Source organism: Tarenaya hassleriana, unplaced genomic scaffold (genome assembly GCF_000463585.1).
Source record: "Tarenaya hassleriana unplaced genomic scaffold, ASM46358v1 Cleome5, whole genome shotgun sequence".
Classification (NCBI taxonomy): Eukaryota; Viridiplantae; Streptophyta; class Magnoliopsida; order Brassicales; family Cleomaceae; genus Tarenaya; species Tarenaya hassleriana.
Window position 1 is genome coordinate 2,299,394 of NW_010967707.1, and position 20,588 is coordinate 2,319,981.

The 20,588-nt window shown below is 37.8% G+C and overlaps 4 protein-coding genes and 1 pseudogene across 5 annotated transcripts in view; 3 read left to right on the top strand and 2 right to left on the bottom strand.

Annotated features, from left to right (window-relative positions):
- Positions 1-150: 150 nt before the first annotated feature.
- On the bottom strand, positions 151-1,053 carry LOC104826392 (uncharacterized protein At1g08160-like). Its single transcript, XM_010559067.2, has one exon. The coding sequence runs from the start codon at positions 1,015-1,017 to the stop codon at positions 370-372; it is 648 nt and encodes a 215-aa protein (XP_010557369.1). The 5' UTR covers positions 1,018-1,053; the 3' UTR covers positions 151-369.
- Positions 1,054-3,803: 2,750 nt separating this feature from the next.
- Positions 3,804-10,129, top strand: LOC104826393. Of its 2 annotated transcripts, XM_010559068.1 has the most exons (19): positions 3,804-5,250; positions 5,350-5,436; positions 5,542-5,743; positions 5,845-5,965; positions 6,299-6,391; positions 6,528-6,629; positions 6,750-6,831; positions 6,907-6,966; positions 7,047-7,099; positions 7,288-7,454; positions 7,576-7,789; positions 8,083-8,140; positions 8,233-8,289; positions 8,415-8,672; positions 8,795-8,859; positions 8,951-9,007; positions 9,113-9,206; positions 9,441-9,581; positions 9,710-10,129. In XM_010559068.1, exons 1-19 carry the CDS (start codon positions 4,018-4,020, stop codon positions 9,809-9,811), a joined length of 3,246 nt encoding a protein of 1,081 aa, XP_010557370.1. In that variant the 5' UTR covers positions 3,804-4,017; the 3' UTR covers positions 9,812-10,129. The 2 variants fall into 2 exon arrangements, with proteins under 2 accessions (XP_010557370.1, XP_010557371.1); XM_010559069.2 differs by lacking the exon at positions 6,528-6,629.
- A 287-nt stretch (positions 10,130-10,416) lies between these two features.
- On the top strand, positions 10,417-12,099 carry LOC104826394 (cyclin-dependent kinases regulatory subunit 1-like). Its single transcript, XM_010559070.1, has 4 exons — positions 10,417-10,515; positions 10,644-10,733; positions 10,816-10,876; positions 11,682-12,099. The coding sequence occupies exons 2-4, from the start codon at positions 10,681-10,683 to the stop codon at positions 11,832-11,834; spliced, it is 267 nt and encodes an 88-aa protein (XP_010557372.1). The 5' UTR covers positions 10,417-10,515; positions 10,644-10,680; the 3' UTR covers positions 11,835-12,099.
- Positions 12,100-15,691: 3,592 nt separating this feature from the next.
- LOC104826396 lies at positions 15,692-20,168 on the top strand (annotated as a pseudogene).
- Positions 20,169-20,287: 119 nt separating this feature from the next.
- Positions 20,288-20,588, bottom strand: part of LOC104826395 (histone H2B.2) — a 2,525-nt gene continuing 2,224 nt past the window's right edge. The window contains exon 3 of the mRNA XM_010559071.2: positions 20,288-20,562. Coding sequence (XP_010557373.1) covers positions 20,513-20,562 — 50 coding nt within the window. The 3' untranslated portion in view covers positions 20,288-20,512. The remainder of the gene's footprint in view (positions 20,563-20,588) is intronic.

Sequence of the window (20,588 nt, forward strand, 5' to 3'; positions counted from 1 at the left end):
ATAATATTCGAGCCCATTATTTGGCATGTAATTTCTTGTTGTTCGTTCTTCAATCAAAATATTATAGGCTATGAAATTCCAAAGATATTCGGAAATTTTCTCCAATTGATGTGTTCCACATTAACGGTCCATGAGGATTTTGACCTAATATACGACTAAATTTCCAATCTTAAACTTGTTTTTTTTTTACCGAACTTAATTACATTGATAATCTACAACTTTTATTCAACTTTAAAAAAAAAATAACACACCGATACAAGACAAATAAAACGAATATCAAACATTTTAACAGAACACGTGCGTTTTCAGACAAGTAGAACAACGCATGCATGGACATGTCGTTTCTCTACGTCGTCGTGCCGTGTCCAATCAAAGACGAGTTACGCAATCCGTTCTCTCGAACCCGTCCAACGAATTCGACGTGACGTTGAGCATAACGGGCGAGCAAACCGCCTTTAACGTCCGTCTCCTAGACCGGAAAATCCCGACCTTGTAGCTAACTCTCGCCGTTATGTGAACGTCCATCTCGATCACGCCCTTTGATTTCTCGGCCCTCAAGTCTTTGGCGTTGTACTTCGAGAGAGCCACGCTCTTTGAAACGAGCAGGGTTTCGATCCTCGTCTCGTTCTTGGGCGGCTGCCTGAACGGAGAGATCTCTTGGTGTGCCACTGATTGGTTGTGATGAGCCGTCGAGACTCGCATGGAATGGTACCTGACCGTGACGTGTTTTTCGGGATTGCGGGATACGATAACGTAGTCAAATTTCGCGTTCAGGTGATCGCTGTTCGTCAGGGAGAAGTCTTGCAAAGATGCGGCCTCGACGGTGTAGACGAGGCGTTTCGGCTTTAGGGTTAGCCAAGTGATGAAGAAGGCGAGGGCGACGAGGAGTGCGGATATTAAGAGGGCGATGATGATGCATCCGACCACGTTTATACGCTTGTGAAGAGGCGGTGGAATCTGCGTCTGCGATTGCGTTAGCGTTTGCGTTCGGGGTGGTTGGTGATTGGGTGGAGCCATATTGTTTTCAAAAGGGTGGCGGAAACGCAAACGGGGTGCTGCTGGATTTTGAGAGATCAATTTGATTGTTTGCATGAATTATATATATATATATAATTTGATTCTTTGCCTTTGGATTAGTCTTAAATTAAAAAAGGGAATATAAATTAAACTCTTTGTCTCTTTGGCATTTCTTGTGAAGAAATCAAGAGATCTTGGAAGCTGGAAGATGCTTGTTCCTTGCCTTCTTGTTTCGGCGTTTGTTGCTTGTTAGTTGCATGATTCGCAGTAGTTATTATCTGATAGCATTTTTACTCCATCTTTATGACCCTTTTTATTACATATATATATATATATATATACATACATACATACATACATACATACATACATACATACATACATAGTGACAAAGTGAAATAATAAAAAGAAATAAATAGGAAAGTGGTGACATCTTTAAATGCTGAGCAATGAAGTGTGTCGCCGCATATCCCTTGGAAGATCCTCTCTGCACTCAACTGCATACACCGTATATTATATATACACACGCGTATACAAACTCGCGTATATATGTTATATAATCTTGATGGTAACCAAACTTGGGACTTAGTTAGGCAATACAGAGGGAATATCCCATTGGTTTTAACTAAGATTCTCTTCGATTTCATAAAGTTAATTAGACATCTGCTATTCAAAATCAGTCGGTCGAATAGAATAAACAAAAGTATACAATTCACAGTACAAAACTCACTCACCCACTTCACATGCATCTATCTATCTATCTATCTCTCTCTCTCTCTATATATATATAAAGCTCTTATACCTTTCATGCTTGGGTCATCTCTTTCCTCTCAACCCAAATATCATATATATATATATACACACACACGTATGCCTCTAGGTCTTGTCTTGAAAACCCTAATGGCCGAAGGCACAAGAAGGGAATTGGATGAATTTGTTAGGGCCGGAGAGAGCATGCCGACGTCCGATGGTGACGACATGAACACATCGAAGTTCTTCGGATACGGCTGATGTACGGACGGACGTACGTGGAGGCATATATCCGATCTGTTCCCCCGGGCAATTTCAGAATCTTTGGCATTTATCCCTCTTTTATCGCTTTCCTTTTATAATCTCTATATTGATCTTCATTTCACTTGGTGCAATTGATCTTTAATGTCTCGATGGTGTTCTTGGAGTATGTAAGAGAATTAGAATATAATTTTCATGGAGCATCGACATATTTATTTTCCAACGTATTTATAACAATATTAATTGTATCCCTTTTCCCCATCACTATTCACTCAACGTCGTGAAATAAAGGTCAGAACGATTTTTTATTATTATTAATGGGTCTTGCATTATATAAACTATTTTTATTTTCCGCGGTTTAAAATTTACAATTTACTGTTTAAATATATGTCTCTATATATCACGATAAAATTACTAGCAATCTATATATAAATGTGTGTGTATATATATACTCCTAGCTGTAACCCATAGCAGGAAATATTAAAGGAGGCAGACAAGAAGAAGGAATACGTGGGGGGGTTTATTCCCCATGTCCCATGGAAAAAATTAGGTCTTTCTTGACTCTGTTTATTGGTACGACAACATGCACACGTTTGCCGATTTCATATTACCAAAAATAAAAAAATATTGAGATATATATATATATATATATATATTTTTATTAGAAACATCTATTTTGAAAATATAAAGAGGTATTTAATGACGTCCATGTCCATGCAATCAAATAAAGACGATCGATGTATAATTAATTGAGATTTTGTCTATCGAGAAATTAAAAGGAACGAGTCGTTGGCCATATTTACCCACCAACCTAGAACCGCGAAAATCCACGAGTTTTAAAAAAAAATATTGCCTTCTGCATTATACAATGAATTACAATTCTACCCCTGCACATATATATTTTTTTGTTTCAGTTTTTTTATCCAAGTTTGTGAAATTCAATTTGAGCTTATCAAAACTATAAAGTATAAACAGTTACAAGTGGAAATTATAAAATTATATAACGTATTCATTGTAAGAGTAAAAATACAAAAAAGAAAGAACAAACAAATCAAATATGCGGAATTAAAAAGAATTATATATTCAACAAAACTAATTGGTGATAGATAAATTTTGATATAAATAAAGATTTGGTGGTGACGTAATCATAAAATATATTTACGCACAACATAAAGAACTTTATTTGTATTTTAGATCAATAAATCACAAAATTTTCTTTAGATATATAAAATGTAATTTTAAAACACTTTGTCATATCCAATGATCTTACTCTACATATTATAAATGAATAGATAGATAATTTTTTTTTGGATAAATTACAAATATCGTATTATAAAGGCATCTTCATATGTAGCCTTCAGGTTTTCATAAATGTAGTATATATTTATCCACCAATTTCATATATTTAACTTTTAACCTTTCTTTCTAAAACAATTAAATATATCTGCATTTAATTCTCAAATTTTCTCTTTTACTTAATGATTATTCAATATATAAATTTAGTAATAAAAAACTATTTATTTGATGTATGGTAATTTCGATTTTTGTTTTTTCAAGGATCGTAAAACTATTACTTGGGAATTTCGTTCTTCATTTGTACTTGGCAAAGATATAGTTGGGGTGGCATTGCTCAATTATCATTCTTTTTGGGGCATAAACTGGAAAACAATAAAGTAAGGGGCATTTGTGAATAAGTGCAAATTATGATATTCTCGCTATTTCGGTAGGGATATTTTAGTCATTATACCAGAGAAATTTGGGATCCCTCTCCAGTGTGGACTCTCCGAAGAAATCCGACCGCCTCTCGTCTTCGCTTTACCTTCATTGCAAAATTACAAAACCCTAGTTTTCCTTTCCTCATACTCGGAGAAATACGAACATCGATATGGGTGTATCGGTGTATCAATGCTCTTGTTAGCTAGCTGGATATTTGGGGTTGATTTGCAAGGGGCTTAGGTGATTTAGGGTTCGCTTGATCTCGGTGAATCGATGGCGAAAGGTACGGTCACGGACGAGTTTGTCGTTGTTTCACATGTCCGAACGGGGTTGAAGAGAGAGTTGCAGTTCGTGTTGCGGTCCCAGTCGGAGATCTGCGGTGGCGAGTCCCTGGGTCGGACCAGGGCAAGGAAAATCCTAAATGGCGGCTCCGGTTGTACAGAGGAGAAGACCTTGAATGGCGGTTCTGGTTTGAAAACTGGGAGAAAGAAGAAGCGTGTTGGGAAATGTGATGATTTTGTTGAATCTGATGGTGCAGGATGTGCTCTTGATGAAGATGAAGCTAAGAGTGATGTTGTCGATATCGAAGAAGGGAAGGGTGATTCTGTTGAATCGATGAGTAAGAGATTGTTTGTTGACAATGTTGAGGAATCTGCTTTGGTGGATTCTGTGGAACCTATGTGTGTAGATGATGATCAGGAAAAGAAGAAAAGAGAGGAGGAAGACAATGTACCCGTGTTTGGTAAATGCAAGGAAGAATCTGAGAAGGATGAAGAGATGGAGAACGGACATTGTATTGTGGCGATTGATGGGGAGAAGCATGAACACGATATTGAAATGGAGCAACATGAGAAGGGTTTATTGACGGATGGAGGGCAGGAGGAGGTTGTTGTTGATACAGAAGCAGATGTCTCATGTTGTGGAGGTATTAGTCTGCCATCAAAGCCGATTTCTAATTCTTGCTCTGTTAATGGTGTCAAGTTGCAAAATGGTTTGGCTGATGGTAAATTCCAGAGGAGGTTGATGGTGAACCAAAAAGTGGAGGGCGGTGAATTTGAGGCTAATGGTGATGCCAAGCAAATAAATCTAGAAATTGGTGTTAATGAATATACCAAGAAAAAAGATGATTTTCGTAAGCAAAACAGTGTTGGTGATTCATGTGTTGATTCATCACATTTGGGTTTTCTTACACCATGTGCTGATGCAAAGCCAGAGATTCGCTTAGTTGATAAGCCTTTGAGGAGGTTCACCAGGTCGGTAGTGAAGCAGGAAGCCGATTCTAACAATTCCAATGTGAGAAACAACGCGGAGCCATCAAGCTTGGGCAAAGTGAAAGAAGAGGTCAGTGAAGTTGAGACAGATGGTGCTCTAAGTGCTCCTGTTGCTTCTACCCAGAATCGAGGAAGACCAAAGAAACTTCATAGGAACTTTCCTGCAAGGTTGAAAGATCTTTTTGATACAGGAATACTTGAGGGACTTACTGTATATTATCTTCGAGGTGCAAAGGTATATGACCACCCAGTTTGTCTTTCATGGGAATTGAATTTTTTATTGAGTCCCTTAATCCTTTTTTTAATTGAATGAATAACTGATATGTTCTCGTAGATAAGAGAGGCTGGGACTACAGGGCTCAAAGGAGTGATTAAGGGCTCTGGGATTTTGTGTTTTTGCAGTGCTTGCAGAGGAGCTCAAGTAAGTGGTGCACACTATTCTTTACATATAGCTCCAGTAACAATTTGTTCTGCCAAATGGTAGTGTTGTTGCCAATGTCAAACCTTATAGATGCTATCTTTATAGGTTGTGAGCCCCGATGTGTTTGAGTCACATGCCTCCAGCACAAACAAGCAGCCACTTGACTATATCTTGTTGGAGACAGGAAAGACACTTTGTGATGTCATGAATGCATGCAGAGAACCTTCCTTGTTTACATTGGAAGAAAAACTTCAGCTGGTAGTCGGGCCAACCATGAAGAAGTCTAGCCTGTGTTTTAATTGCCAAGGTTGCTGATAGTTCATTGAATTTGGTACTTTGTAAAGACCCTTTGCATCAGAGTGCTTCTTATCAAAGAACTCAGACTGGTATACATCTAATGGATTGCAGGACCATTGACCGAGCCTTGTGATAGAAAGACGTTGGTATTGTGCAAATCATGTTTAGAGATAAAGAAACAAGAAAAGGCATCTCAGACCAGCCCTCCTAAAGTGCATGGCAATGTTGAGAGGTATGTTTCTATCTTTCAAGTTGAAAAATCATCCATTGATTTGTAGAATACAAAATAGATGGATGAACGTGTAATATCCAACTCAGGTAAATATATGCTTGTCTAGATGGGAGGTAAAGTTTTAAAAAAGAAGCTTGTCTGAATTTTATTTGCTCTTGAAAATGATATTTTGACTACATAACATGAATTTTTTGTTAGTCTTCAATTATGTAGTTGTCTGTGTATAATATTGTTGGGATGGATAGCATAACTTCCTTCTTGTTTTGTGCTGATATCTTATAGGCTACTTAATATGTTGGCTATAAAGTTAAATTCTTTTTTGGATTTCTACAGATTGCCAGAGCCAAGAGTGATTCCAGTAACTGTTCCAAATGAGTCCAAATTCAACTCTCCTAAAAGCAACAACAAAGGAAGACTAACCAGAAAGTAAGCAGTGTCCAAATGTGATAGCATTTACACCATGGAGTCATGGACTGGTTTCTGGTACTGGATAGTTCCGTTAGTTTTTCTCTGTATGTTAGATGTTGATTAGTTTCGAATCTGTGTTGTATCATTTGAAAAGGGATCTGCGGTCTCCAGAGCCAAAGGTGGGTCCAGAAACTATTCCAAGTGAGTCAAAATCTAGCTCACTCAAAAGCAACAGTAAAGGAAGACTAACCAGAAAGTGAGTAGTGTCTAAATGTGATGGCATTTACTTGATGGACTACTTCCCTGTTTTGGATTGTTCTGTTGGTTTTTCACTGTCTTTTTTATTAGTTCTGAATCTGTGTTCCACATTTCATAGGGATGTGCGGTTGCACAAACTGGTTTTTGAGGATGATATCCTGCCAGATGGGACTGAAGTCGGCTATTTTGTTGCTGGAAAGGTTTGATTCTGTTTGTGACATGGGTTATCCAGTCAATTCCATTTTTTTATGTCAAGCAAATTTGTTCTTGTGCAGAAAATGCTTGTTGGCTATAAGAAGGCATTCGGAATACATTGTTCTTGTTGCAACACAGTGGTAAGTTTTCTACCACCTCATATCTTGCATCCCTGGTTGATGTAGGGTTCTGAATCATTTTTAATCTCCGTATGGACCAGGTCAGTCCTTCGCAGTTTGAGGCTCATGCTGGTTGCGCAAGTCGTCGGAAGCCGTAAGTCCCTTCCAATTTTTCCATGTTTGTGTTCTATTTTTTTGCGTCGCTGCATCTGCGGTCTCTCTTCTTATTACGGCTTGTATTTTCTCAGCAACCATCTGCTTCCTAATGTTTCCATTGTGGTTCACAGGAGTACAATATGAATAATGTAATTATTCTTTTTTTTTACTTGCCCTGTTCAACAGATTTCAACATATTTATACAACCAATGGGGTATCTCTGCACGAACTATCGGTAGCACTATCAAGAGACCAAAAGTTTTCTATTCAAGAAAATGATGACCTTTGCAGCATTTGTAAGGATGGAGGCGACCTCTTGTGCTGTGATACTTGTCCAAGGTCATTTCATACAGGTCTGGTTCTTGGGTTTGTCCATTTTCTGTTTGAATAAAGTTAATTTATTGTTACCTCGAAAAGCTTTGGTGGTGTTCCCTTAATTGAGGTTGCTTGGTTATTTCTTTGTTTCTGTACCAGTCTGTGCTTCTCTATCAAGCCTTCCGACTGGGAAGTGGTCCTGCAAATGGTGTACAAATATGCTTTTGAGAGAAAAGTTTGTGGAGTGTAATGCCAATGCCTTAGCAGCTGGAAGAGTTATAGGAGTTGATGCAATTGCACAGATAACCAAAAGATGCATTCGAATTGTCAGTTCTCTTGGAAGTGGGCTCCCAAGTGTATGCGTGTTATGCAGGTGAAGTTTCAGTCTTTTCTGTTATGCTTTGTGTATTCATGTAATAATTTACCTGGTACAACCATAGAAACGTGTAATAACTGTAATCTTTTAAGCTCTGCCAGAAAAAAAAGTGTCATCTTTGTCTTCTTCTCTTCGCAACAGTTCTTTGCTCGCGGCTTGTAGTTTTGCTTTCTCTTCTGTTAGCTTGTATTAAAGCATCTCAATATGTTTCATAGCGAAAATGTTTAGGCATTAGTTACATCTTAACTTCTTAAGTCTCAACTTGATCCGTAATTGTTTTTATACTGCAGAGGTCATAGTTTCAGCAGGTTGGGCTTTAATCCTCGAACTGTGATTATCTGTGATCAGGTATTTTGCTGTTTGTTTCCTTTTTCTGAACCTTAAGTCTCTTTACTCTGCAATTTTGTTTTCACTATTTTGTTCTCTATGCTTTTACCCAGTGCGAGAAGGAATTCCACGTGGGCTGTTTGAAAGAACACAAGATTGCTGATCTTAAGGTGTGCTCTTTCTGTTTCATACCAATTTTTTTCCTCTCTTATTTTCTTCAGAAAAGACCCTTTATCTTTCATGATTGTTGTCCTTTTGCTTCCATCCCAGTTTTACTGACACGGTTTTTTAACAGGAGCTACCTGAAGGACGATGGTTCTGTGGGTCGGACTGTGAAAAGATCCATACTTCATTGCAAAACCTGATAATTCACGGAGATGAGAAGCTTGACAACAACTTTCTAAAATTTATAAGGAAAAAGCAAAAACTTGACGAAGAAGATTGTTCAGATGGCAACACTGATCCAGACATTAGATGGAGAGTCCTTCGTGGGAAAATGGCCGCTTCTGATGATACGAAAGCCCTACTCGCAAGGGCAGTAGCAATCTTTCATGTATGTCCAGGCCATACTTGAACTGTGTGATTGTAATGTTGCATTGTATAAAACTGGCTCATAGTTTCAAACTTATGAATTCTTTTGGTCAACTTTTTGTTTGTGCTTTCCAACAATTTTAGGAGCGGTTTGATCCTATCTGTCACTCTGGAGCTAGAGGGGATCTCATCCCAGCAATGGTCTATGGGTAAGTAGTTCATCGATTTCTTCAATCAATAGCACATGCTTTGTGAGAAAACTCATTGCCTAATGGGCCTGCACTTTTGAGTGTGGAGCAGAAGGCAAGTAAAAGACCAAGATTTCAGTGGCATGTATTGCACCATACTGACTGTGAAGTAAGATTCTTTTCCTTTTCAGTCTTTTTCCGTTTTGTTGGCATGAACAATTAAAGTTCAGTTGTTGTAACCAATTGGTGTTATTTCTATCGCTTGCTTGGGCAGTGAGGTGATTGTCTCGGTAGGAGTCTTCAGGATTTTCGGGTCAGAACTTGCTGAACTTCCTCTGGTCGCAACCAGCAATGATTGTCAAGGGCAGGTAAAATTATTGTGTAACACTTATCCATGCAAAGCAAAACACTGGAGGAGACTCCATATCCTAAACACTTTAAAAACCGAGACTATGCGTTTGTTACAATGGACGTTCGTTCAACATGTTTGATTGGAACAAAAAAAAAAAAAGAGGGTTCTTGCCCGAGATTTTTGCTACGTGTCTGATCTGATGACAGCCGGACTATAATGTTTTTGATTTTGGTTTCGTGTGTGTGTGTAGGGTTACTTCCAATGCCTGTTTGCTTGCATCCAAAGGCTGCTGGGATTCCTAAAGGTGAAGCACATGGTGCTTCCGGCAGCTGATGAAGCCAAGTCCATATGGACCGACAAATTTGGCTTCACGAAGATGTCCGATGATGAGGTACCTTTACATTACAGTACACTCGATCTCGATGATGATTTCGTTTTCTTCTTTTTGGTTAATGACGGAAATCCGTCCAGTGTATCTGATACTAATAAAAAGTCTCCTGGTTGTGTGATGATAAAAAGGTGGATCAATACAGGAAAGACTTCCAGGTGATGGTATTCGATGGCACATCCATGCTGAGAAAGCCTGTCCCCTCTACCATCAACATCAAGACACAGCTGTAGCGGCAACAGTGTATCTTCAGTCGTCATCTTTCTGGTTTTTTGGAAACTCACGGCAATGGAGGCTGGTCCTGTTTTCCGGTCACAGGGTTAGGGTTCTCCCCCCTCTTTGTTTCTTGTACAGCTCTCAATCTCATCATCGGGCAGCATTTTGGTAGAAGAGGAGGCTATTTTGGGGTTTTCTCTTGGGGGAGGGGGTTCGGGTTCCATTTTTTGGGGATTTTGGAATGTTATTTATTATTATTATCATCATGTATATCGAGCTTCTTTCCTTTTATAATTGAAAAAAAAATCCATTGAAATATTCACAAATGTTGTCTATCTTTGAATCTCTAAGCATTAGTTTATTTAAATGTTCATCAGCTTTGTTAAATTTAACAGAGGAGAGATATTTATACCACAAAACATGTGAATTTGGTATCTGCAAACCGGACATACGTGCGGGACATCAACCGGTTCGGTTTTGTTGAACCGCATCACGAAAGATCTCCCTTAGAGCGGGAGGAGCGCCTCATGAGAAGTTCAAATTCAAAACACAAAATCCATTTGTCTATGTGTTTTACCTTTATACCCCTGAGTTGTTCTCGTTATTACATCCTTGCCCTACACCTTTTATTCCCTTCTCGTCCTCTCGCTGATTTCTTCCCCAATTCATTTTCGTATCCCCTCACTCACTCTAACGCTTGCTCGCTCTTCCCGTCATCAAGGTTTGAATCCTCTTCTCGAATTCTCGATTAGAGCCTCTAGTGATCGATTCGATTTTTTTTCGAAATCTCTCCCCTTTTCTTTTTCGCTTCGATTGTTTAATGTGGACGGATTGTTCGACTTTTTGAAGTTTATCTGAGCACAATCGGTTCTGGGGTATCGGAGGGATGGCTCAGATCCAGTACTCCGAGAAATATTTTGATGATACTTTCGAGTATAGGTAAACTATCGATTTTGATTCTGATCCCCTTTTTTGCATGATTTTGAGAATTTCTAGTTGTGTTTTTTCTTGGTTCGTACAGGCATGTCGTGCTTCCTCCTCAAGTGGCCAAGCTTCTCCCAAAGAATCGCCTCCTTTCTGAAGTACGTTATCTGGGTTCTCACTAATTTTGCTTCTTTAGGTCTTTCTTTTGCCAGGTACTGTCGTTTTGTGAATTTGAGTTGTGTCGTGATCGTTGGGTTGCCAACGTTGGTTTCATTTTTGTCTTGGTTTTTGTGGTTCTAATTCCCACCCATATGTATGGAAAAGAAGTTTAGGATGTTTTATTTGTAGCCCTGTGAGAATTGGAGATGCTTTTGTGTATTATGCTTTGTGATTATGAATTCGAGCCTGGATGGAGCTGACAATTCTGAATCATGGAGGAAATATGGGTGTTTCTTTTTCTTGATGCTGTTTTTGGTTGCTAACTTGCTACTGAAAGTAGTGAATTGTTACCAATGGAGTCGTTGCCCAACATTGTTCGTTTTTTAGGTTTGACCATAGTACACGATAGTTCTTTTGTTAGTTCTGCGATTTTATTGAATGCTATCTTCATGATCTCATTCACCCATATTCTGAAAATTTGGTGAAGTTTCGTGTGGGATATTATAACACCGAGATTTTATTGAATGGCATCTCAAAGTTTGTTGCATTAAGCGTTCCTGAATTCTGTTCCCCGTCTCCTTGCAGGGCAAATTGTGAACTGTAGGTTTCTTATTTGTTTTTAAATTACATAAAGAGAAATATATATTGACATGTATCTTCTTGAAGTTTTATGCCTCTCACTGTAAGTGATGTAGCTATCAAGGATATCCATTGCAAATCTTTCCATTCTATCACATAGCTGTGGCTTCTTGACCGGAGATCGAGATTTCAAAGGGAACGGTTTATCTTCATGTGTGTTTGCAGAACGAATGGCGTGCAATTGGAGTGCAGCAGAGCAGGGGATGGGTCCATTATGCCATCCACCGCCCTGAACCACACATCATGCTCTTCAGGAGGCCTCTCAACTATCAGCAGCAGCAGCAGCAGGAGAACCAAGCTAATTCGCTTGCCAAGTAATGATCACCTAAACAACAACTCGGGTATGGTGAAAATATTCGAAAATATATTAACTATGGAAACGGGTGTGAGTTTATATCTCTCGTAAGCACACGGAAAATCTCCCTGGCGTTTTCTGTGGGTAATTTCACTTCTGTTAGAGTGTTGAGTTCATGTTCGACTTGGCCATGGTACTCTGGTGTCTTGTTTAGAGGCTCTTATAACTAGCTGTGTTATCATTGGTCTGGTTCATCTTTATCAGTTGTACGAGCATTTCTCAGGTTTAGTATGTTTTTTCTTTTACAAATTTGGGAGGATTTAACCCCGTTAAAAAAGTAGAAAACGTAGGAATATTAAAGATGAAGAGGGTTGATATAAATTCACTTAAGAATCAATGATTAGTAATGATTTGAAAAGTTTGCAAATTTCAGAGGATTTAACCTAAGATCTAAATGAAAAGAAGAAAATAATTAACCGGCCGATCCCGAATAAATTTGGGATTAAGGCATTATTGTTGTTATTGTATTAGAACGATGATAGAGAGCCAGTTGAACTAAACCGGAACAGGACTGAAAGACAATTGGTGATTTGGGACACTTTGGTTTAAAGCTTAGATGTATGCATGTGACCACAAATCACTAGTACATTGCAATATTTCTTCATATCATCTTTGAGAATTGAAAGCAAAGATAACTATGGTGTCATATCATTGGAATATAACAAATAGAAAGGACATGTGTATGAGTGGCGTTATCAACTGTTTCATGAGACAAGGACTAATGTCCGTTTATCATGGATCTAGGGTTCAATCAAAAGTGGAAAACAAAGTGCTTGAGTTCAAAAAAAAAAAAGAAAAAGAAAAGAAGAGTTCAGTTTCAAGGGGTGTGCCCCCCAAGTAAAGGCCAAAACTTTATATGAGCAGACATTTAGTTGATGTTGTTATTCATTTGATAGTTTTTGCTCATGAGGGGCTTTCTGTTTAGCTAAAGAGAAACACAAGATGGCCACATGTTTGATGTGAAAGACTCAAAGGACACACAGCTCATGTCTCAAACCCTAAACCTAACATAACACATGCACCCCCTCTTTTGTTTTGATGTGAGCTTCATTTTTCTTCCTGTCTTCTTGTTCATTGTACACTAAAGTCTTGTGGCCATTTAGAATTTTTTTTTAAAAAAAAAACAAGAAGAAGAAGTTTTGAATTGTGCCCATCAATCTTTCACTTGATGCCACTTTTCATCCATTATTTTCCCTTTAGAAGTACATAGAATTCACTTGCATTGAATGTATCATAATTCATAATTAGGGCCCCTCTCACATTTTTTTGTGCGTGATTTTATAATTAGCATATTTTATCTTCTAGCAAGACCCTAGCTAAATAAAAATTAGGATAAGGGGTTCATGAAAAAAGTTAATGTGTCATGATTATGATCTAAAAAAAAAGAGAGAAAACTATGACCATGGGCGGCAATTCTATGTCCCTCTCTCTCCCTTTACTTAATTTTACTTGTTTTTGTAACTTAATATCTGTAAAACATCATTGTTTAGATGCATACATTGTTGAATTGGATGTATAACGTCATTGTTTTTGGTTAAAATGGTAATAATATATTCCAAATATATATATTTTTTGAATTTTTAAGAATTGGCCGTCGTTATGTTTTCTTAAAATAATTTTTGTTTCTGTTTTGTTTTTGTTTTTATTAAAAGAAGTTATATTTTCCTTTGAAAGCATGCATGCGCCCATGATTCAGCCAATGTGCCTAATAATAACGGGGTCTTAATTAAGGTTTTATTAACATTGGCCACATTAGCAAGTGGTCGGGTTTTGAAGCAACATTAAAGCTTTTATGCTTAATGATAATAAATCATATTAAAAGTTTAAAACTTTATGGTTCATGAAATATATGTTTCCCTTAATTGGACCATGATTATGGCCACTAACATTGTCGGTGGCATATCTATAAAGAATTAATCAGTAACGATTTTTCTTGAATTTTCCATGAAACTAAGGCATACTTTTATTTTTATTTTCTTATACATGAATATGTTCTACCATTCTATGTGGTCACACGTTCTATTATAACCAAACTTATTTGAATGGAGCCTTTAATTTTCACTTAGATGCATGCACTATTGGGTTCTCGATTTCTAATTGAATAAAATTAAGAAATTCAAAAAAAGAATGGAAAAAAGATGCTTTATGGTATAAATTTGTTTATTGGATTAATGATGACTTTTAAGAATTTTATTTCACATTTATAATATCTTTTGAGGGGGAGAACAAAATACCGTGTACGTATTTCAATTTTTTTAAAAACAGATTATGAGGAAATGTAATATCTATCGTTTTCAATGTGTGGTAATACTCTCTTGTCAAAAGCCAAAGACTTTGTAATCGTAACTTCAAAATTAACACGTCTTGTTAGTCATTGCGTCAACTGAAACATTCCACCATGAAAACTTCAAAATTAGCAATATATGCTTATAAAATTAGGATCGAATATGGATTAAAATTTAGAAACATACGAAAACTAATCCAATTGAAAGTGAATATTTTTCTATAAAATTAAAATTGAGCGAAAAGTGAATCGGATATCAATTCTAAATATTTTTTAAATTGAAAAACGTATAAATTAAAATAAAAATGGAATTGAAAGTTACACTCCAAAAAAATTTAAATGGACAGCTTAGTGCCAGATGTAAATTAGAAGATATCAATATGCTTATATGAGAGGCCAAACATATCAATATATGGATAGTAAAATAGTAGAATTTTTCCATAAAGTTTGGTAAATTAAAATGTTATGGAATATTTAGCGGATAAAAAAAAACATTGGGACCATGTTTTTATTAAGCCTATCTACTGATGCACAAACAAGGGGACCATTTCATGGTTATATTATACACATACTTTTTATTGCAATTAATCACATAAAATTTTGAATTATGACTAAGCAAATCTAATCCTATTATATTATAAATTACTCCAATCAGAAACTTAGATGTTGTCTACCTTTTCGTTAAAGTTAGATTTTTAATTAAACACTTTTAAGAAAATCTTTACCCAAATTCAAACATTTCTTTGCAAAAAAAAAAAAAAAAAAAAAAAAAAAAACTTGAAACTTGCGGAATTATTATTTTATTTTTTAAATAGTCTTACCATATGTATAAACCTGAATTCCAAACAAATAATGGATAAAAAATTGAAAAGATCACTAAAAAATATATAACCAAAATATTATCTCGATCAAAATATAATAAAAAAATCTAAATTTGGATTATTTTTATATGTAATATATAACTAGTTAGAATCCTTGACACAATAACTATTAATATATATTTCTTAGTTTATTTAAATTATCAGGGTAACAATGAAAACGAAAATTATTTTTAAACTATTTTTTAAAGAAAATTATTTTTCTGTATAAAAATGAATTTGGATTTAGGTTTCTTCCTTAATTTCTTTAGTTTTGGAAAATTTGTATAAACTTTATAAGTTTTAACAAAATTTAAAATTAAGATCTGTAACCAAATTTAGAATATAGAAATTTTGTTGTTAAAAATTAAAAAAACATAATGCCATATTTATTTGGTAAATAAAATTTTCTGTGATATTAAATTATTTTTATATGGAAAACAAATTAATTTTAAAATTAAAAATACTCGCAGACAAAAAGAAGAGCCAAACTTTGGGAATAGGGACATCCTACGTGTCGCTTAGTGATTGGACAATAGATACATATTTCCAGGCGTTAGTGTTACGGTAAGATCCTCTCCACAGCAAACAAAATTCCACGTGTTCTTCTCTCTCAATCCCCCCTCTCTATATATTTTCTCTTTTTGTTTCATTTTTCATTTGATTTATTTCCTCTCTCTCTCTCTCTCTCTCTCTCTCGCGTTTTCTGGTTTATGTCTCTCTCGCCCTCGCGAAAGGTAACCGTTCCTTCACTCCAAGATCAAAGCGAGGAGCTTCACTGGTGTGTTCATGGCGCTTCTCTCTGTATTTTTATTCCTTCTGCGATTTTGGTGGGTTACATAATGGTAGATTTTTTGGATTTTCTTGGAATTTTTTTGAACTCGAAGACGTTTTCTTTTTCTTTTTTCATGGTGGCGTCTTTAATCAAATATCTGGATTTTGGTCTCGATCAGATTTGTGCTCTCTGAAATGGATTTCTGTGAGATATTTTTGGATCCTTTTGGAATGAGGATTTGATTCGAGATTTTCTCGATTCCTTCGTGAGGACCGAAGATTTAGGGTTCCCGTTTCCCGAATTTTCTCCCCAAAGCTTTAACTACGCAGCGTTTCTGCTTTCTATTGTGAAAACTTTGGGCGGGGACGTGATTTGGAATCTCAGATTCAAACTCTGGATTTGTTTTCTTGTTGCTTATGTGTTTTAATCTCCGGTTGCGGACGTGATGATTCTGTATGCTTTGTTTCGTTTGGTTCTTCGATGAATGGGATGGAATTTGTCAATTTGAATGAAAAAAGATGGTAAATTTGCTTTTTGGATTTTCCCTAATTGGATGATTAATTGTTTCTTTTCAGGTTCTTGGACCTGTATTTTATGTTCTGTTCTCAAGTCGGAGAGATAACAAGCCCTACATGATTTGACGCAACGTGGCTTTTATGATTGTGGTGGAATGATATACCTGAGGTGTTAAATTGATGATCTTGGCCTTAGCATTTATTTGAGACGATCTGATCTGTTTGTAGGAGCCACCTTTGTGTATATTTGGTAAATAGGTTTTTGGCTTTTCATGTGTTTTAGGTTAATGGGATTAAGGACTTGACTGTGGATTGGAATAATGGCCATTGCCGGTCTACAAAATATTTCGGTGATTGATTCCTCTTCAAAGACTTTGTAATCGTAACTTCAAAATTAACACGTCTTGTCGTCCGGGCATCCTCACTCCTGCAGATGTGGAGGGAACTTGAGGATGACCATGTGATGGGTCATGCCCGAGAGAGAGATACTGATAGATTGCTTCAACGAAGGAGTGGTTTTTCCACTCCCAATGTTTCAAGGGGAGATGTTTCTGTGAATAATGGTAGTGAACATGACGTTGTTTTTGATAATGTAAACTTGGATGGAAATGAGCTTGGTGGATGGTCCCCGACCCCGAGTCATTTGGGATCACATAACTCAAGTGAGGATCTTGACCTTTTTCAGAGTGAGCACTCTTCGGATCTGGGGATGGTTGAAAGGGAAAATTCTGGGGAAGGTGACCGTACTTCTGCTGCTTCCCACTCAACCAACAGTTCAAGAGCAGAATGGCTTGGGGAAACTGAACAAGAGAGGGTTAGAATCATAAGGGAGTGGGTTCAGATGAATAGCCAGCAAAGAGCTGTCCCCAGCGGCCCAAGAGAAGATCAGCCTTCTGAAGTCACTAACCAGATTGAACAAGTGCTTGATGGAATGGTTGTTAATGAGAACCGTATCCAGAATGAGCCTGCTAGAAGAGGCATACGCAAGTTATGTGGTAGGCAAGTGTTGCTTGATATGCTAAAAAAAGCGGAGAGGGAAAGACAAAGAGAGCTACAGGATTTGAAGCAGCATCATGCTGTGTCAAACTTTGTTCATCGCAATCGCATTCAGGTTCGCTCATAAGATTTGTTTTGGGTATCATGCTTTTCATTAATGCAGAAATGAAATTTGGTACTGTTCACATTTAAAATGAATTTACTTGGCAGTTCTCGAGTCACATTTTTCTGTGCTGATCCACTCCTTGTTTGCATTTTGGTTATTTAACGCTCTTTTGTTTTGAAAGATTTTAACAGCAATAGGAATTGGTGAATTTACTTAGCAGTTCTTGAGTTACTCTATAGTTGCCCTTTATGTAAGTTTTTCTCTGATGCAGTAATTAGGTCAGCTTAAGCTGGCATGTAGGTTTTTGAATGGATCTATAAGCTAAAAGGCTTGGGGTCTTGTATTTATGTCCTGAGTTTGTCTCGGGTAAACAATAGATTAAACTTTTTCATCTATAACATAGCCTGAAGCCATGATCTTTACTTGCTACCGCAGTCATTACTAAGAGGAAGATTCCTGCGGAATAGCAGCATTGCTGATAAAGAAAGGCCGACGTCATCATCAGCAGCTACTGAATTGGGCTTTCTTAGAGAGAGGCAACCGGTATCTGGGCTGAGGTAGGTAGTTCTTTTGTCTCAAACTCAATCGTTTTGGTGCATCTCATTGCTATATTTGGAAGCCTTTCCTCGTATCCCTGTATAGTCTTCTCTATAGATGTTTCAATCTGAGATCATATATCTGCGTTCATTCTCTATATGTACTTTTTGATCAGTTCTCATGTCTTCTGTTTGCATCAGGGACGAATTTATATCCCTGCTTGACCGATCTGCCTCTGGTCAAACAAGCACCAGTCACTCGGATACCACATCGAATGCTGAAAGTGATGGTGATATAGGTGAACCAAATTGTTTAAATTCTTCTGATTGCATCAATGATGCGGATGGGCTTTCGGATCAAAACAGAAGAGAAGCTGATAACCAGGGCTCGGCTTATGGGACAACTGATTCAGGACTTCATAATAGCCAGAACGCTAGTACAGAAGAAAGGGCAGCTCGTGTAGAAGAGTGGCGGGGGCAACCCCCTGAAAATCTCCAAAGAGAATGGCAACAGTCGACTAGTGATGAATTTTCAGAAAGAAGAAATGATACTGAATCTGACCTTCACAGCCATCAGAGGGATGATGGTACTGGGGATTCATCCACCGAAAGTTCAGGAGAAGAAACTAGACAACATTGTCATCATCATCCGCAAGAGAGTACCGAGTTGATGCTTGAATTGCATCAGTGGAGTACAGAGGAAAGTGCTTCCCTGGAATCAATAAATGAATCAGTAAATGTAGAGGAGAATCTAGCTGAAAGCATTAACCCAACTGTCGCACTAGATGAACAACAGCAGGAAGAGGTTCTGGAAGATGAAGAATCTGATTGGCAAATAATCAATAGTGAGTCCAATGGATGGAGAGATGATGCTGAAGAGGAGGACGATACAATTATGCCTGAGAATTTTACGAATCAGTTGTCCCAAGCATCATCACTGGATGAGGATAGGGAAGAAGCTCATGATATGCAACCCAGTGATGGAGAGCTTCAAGGCTGGCCGGAAGCTCATGATATGCAACCCAGTGATCAGGACACATTTCCCATTGGAGGGGCTGCCACATTCTATCCCCCGGATGATGACCATGTTTACAACATGGAACTCAGGGAACTCCTGAGCAGGTAAAGATTTGCTCTGTCTTTATGCCTTGTTGGCTACCGAATGTACTTTATATTTTCTGTTTGGACTACAGGAGACGCGTGTCGAATCTTTTGCGAAGTGGGTTCAGGGAGAGTCTTGACCAACTGGTGCGATCATATATGGAAAGACAGAACCGTAACCATGTGGACTGGGAAGAGAACGAGACTTTCCCTAAGTGGATCAAGAGACAGAGCAGCAGAATGGTGTTCAAGAACACAGGACTCTTGAATCTCCTCCTCTATCTCTACCCTCGCCGATGATTCCGGTTCAGCCGTTCTGGGAACATGAACAATCCGATGCGAACTGGCCTTCAGATGACTTGCATCAGGGCATCGGGATGGTGGGTTAAATCCCTGAAGCAATTTCTTCGGTAATGGATCTTGGGTTAATTTGACACGGAATCGTGCGTGGTCTTCAGGACGGGGAGTCAGTGAACGATTTGAGGATTGACATGGCAAGGATACAGCAAAGGATGAACAACCTGCAGAGGATGCTGGAGGCGTGCATGGACATGCAACTAGAGTTACAACGGTCGATTAGACAAGAGGTCTCCGCTGCTATGAACCGAACCCCTCCCCCATCAGGTTTCCATCCTTTCCATCCACTTTGTTTTTCCCCATCAGGTTTCTTTTTGTGATTTTGCAGTCGCAATCATACTTTCTTTTTACGAGCAGGCACGTGGGAGGAGGACACAAGAGAGTATGAACGCAGATGGGAATACGTACGGAAAGGGATATGCTGCATATGCTGTGAGAACAACATCGACTCTCTGCTATACAGGTACGGACCACCCTTGACCTGAGACAATTAGTTGATGATGATGATGATGATGATGGTGATGGTGATGGCAGATGTGGACACATGAACGCGTGTGAGAAGTGCGCGAAGGAGCTGGTGAGAGCGGGAGAGAAGTGCCCAATGTGCAGAGCTCCTGTGGTGGAGGCCGTCCGTGCTTACTCCTCCTTCCTCTGAAACCCATAAAGAATATAAACCTAACTCCAGCTCATATATATACATTAATTTAATATACATGCACAAGGGTTGTAAGAAAGAATGATGATTTGTTCATTTTTTTTTTTTTTGGTTATTCTCAAAAACATTAACAAAAGGAAAGAAATGAAAGCTGGAATAAGCTTTTTGATGATGATGATGATGATACCATAATGTACATGCTAGAGTGCAATTTAACATCCTGGAAAACGAACAGAGCAAAACACAGGGTCATAGCAAACGTAACAACAACCCCCTTTTATGTGGAGTCACATATATTTCACACACCAAAAATTTCAAAAAGGGGGATTACGCACATAACATCCCGACCCACAAATACAATTTAAAAAAACCTAGAGAAAACTAAACCTGAGTTACAAAAAAAGAAAAAAAGAAATTGAGATTTAAAATCAATTAAAAACCCTAAATAAAAGATTAGGACTACGGTTTCTTGGAGTCGAAAGCGACATAGTTGGAAACAGCCTTGGAGCCTTCGGCGACGGCGTGGCGGGCGGGC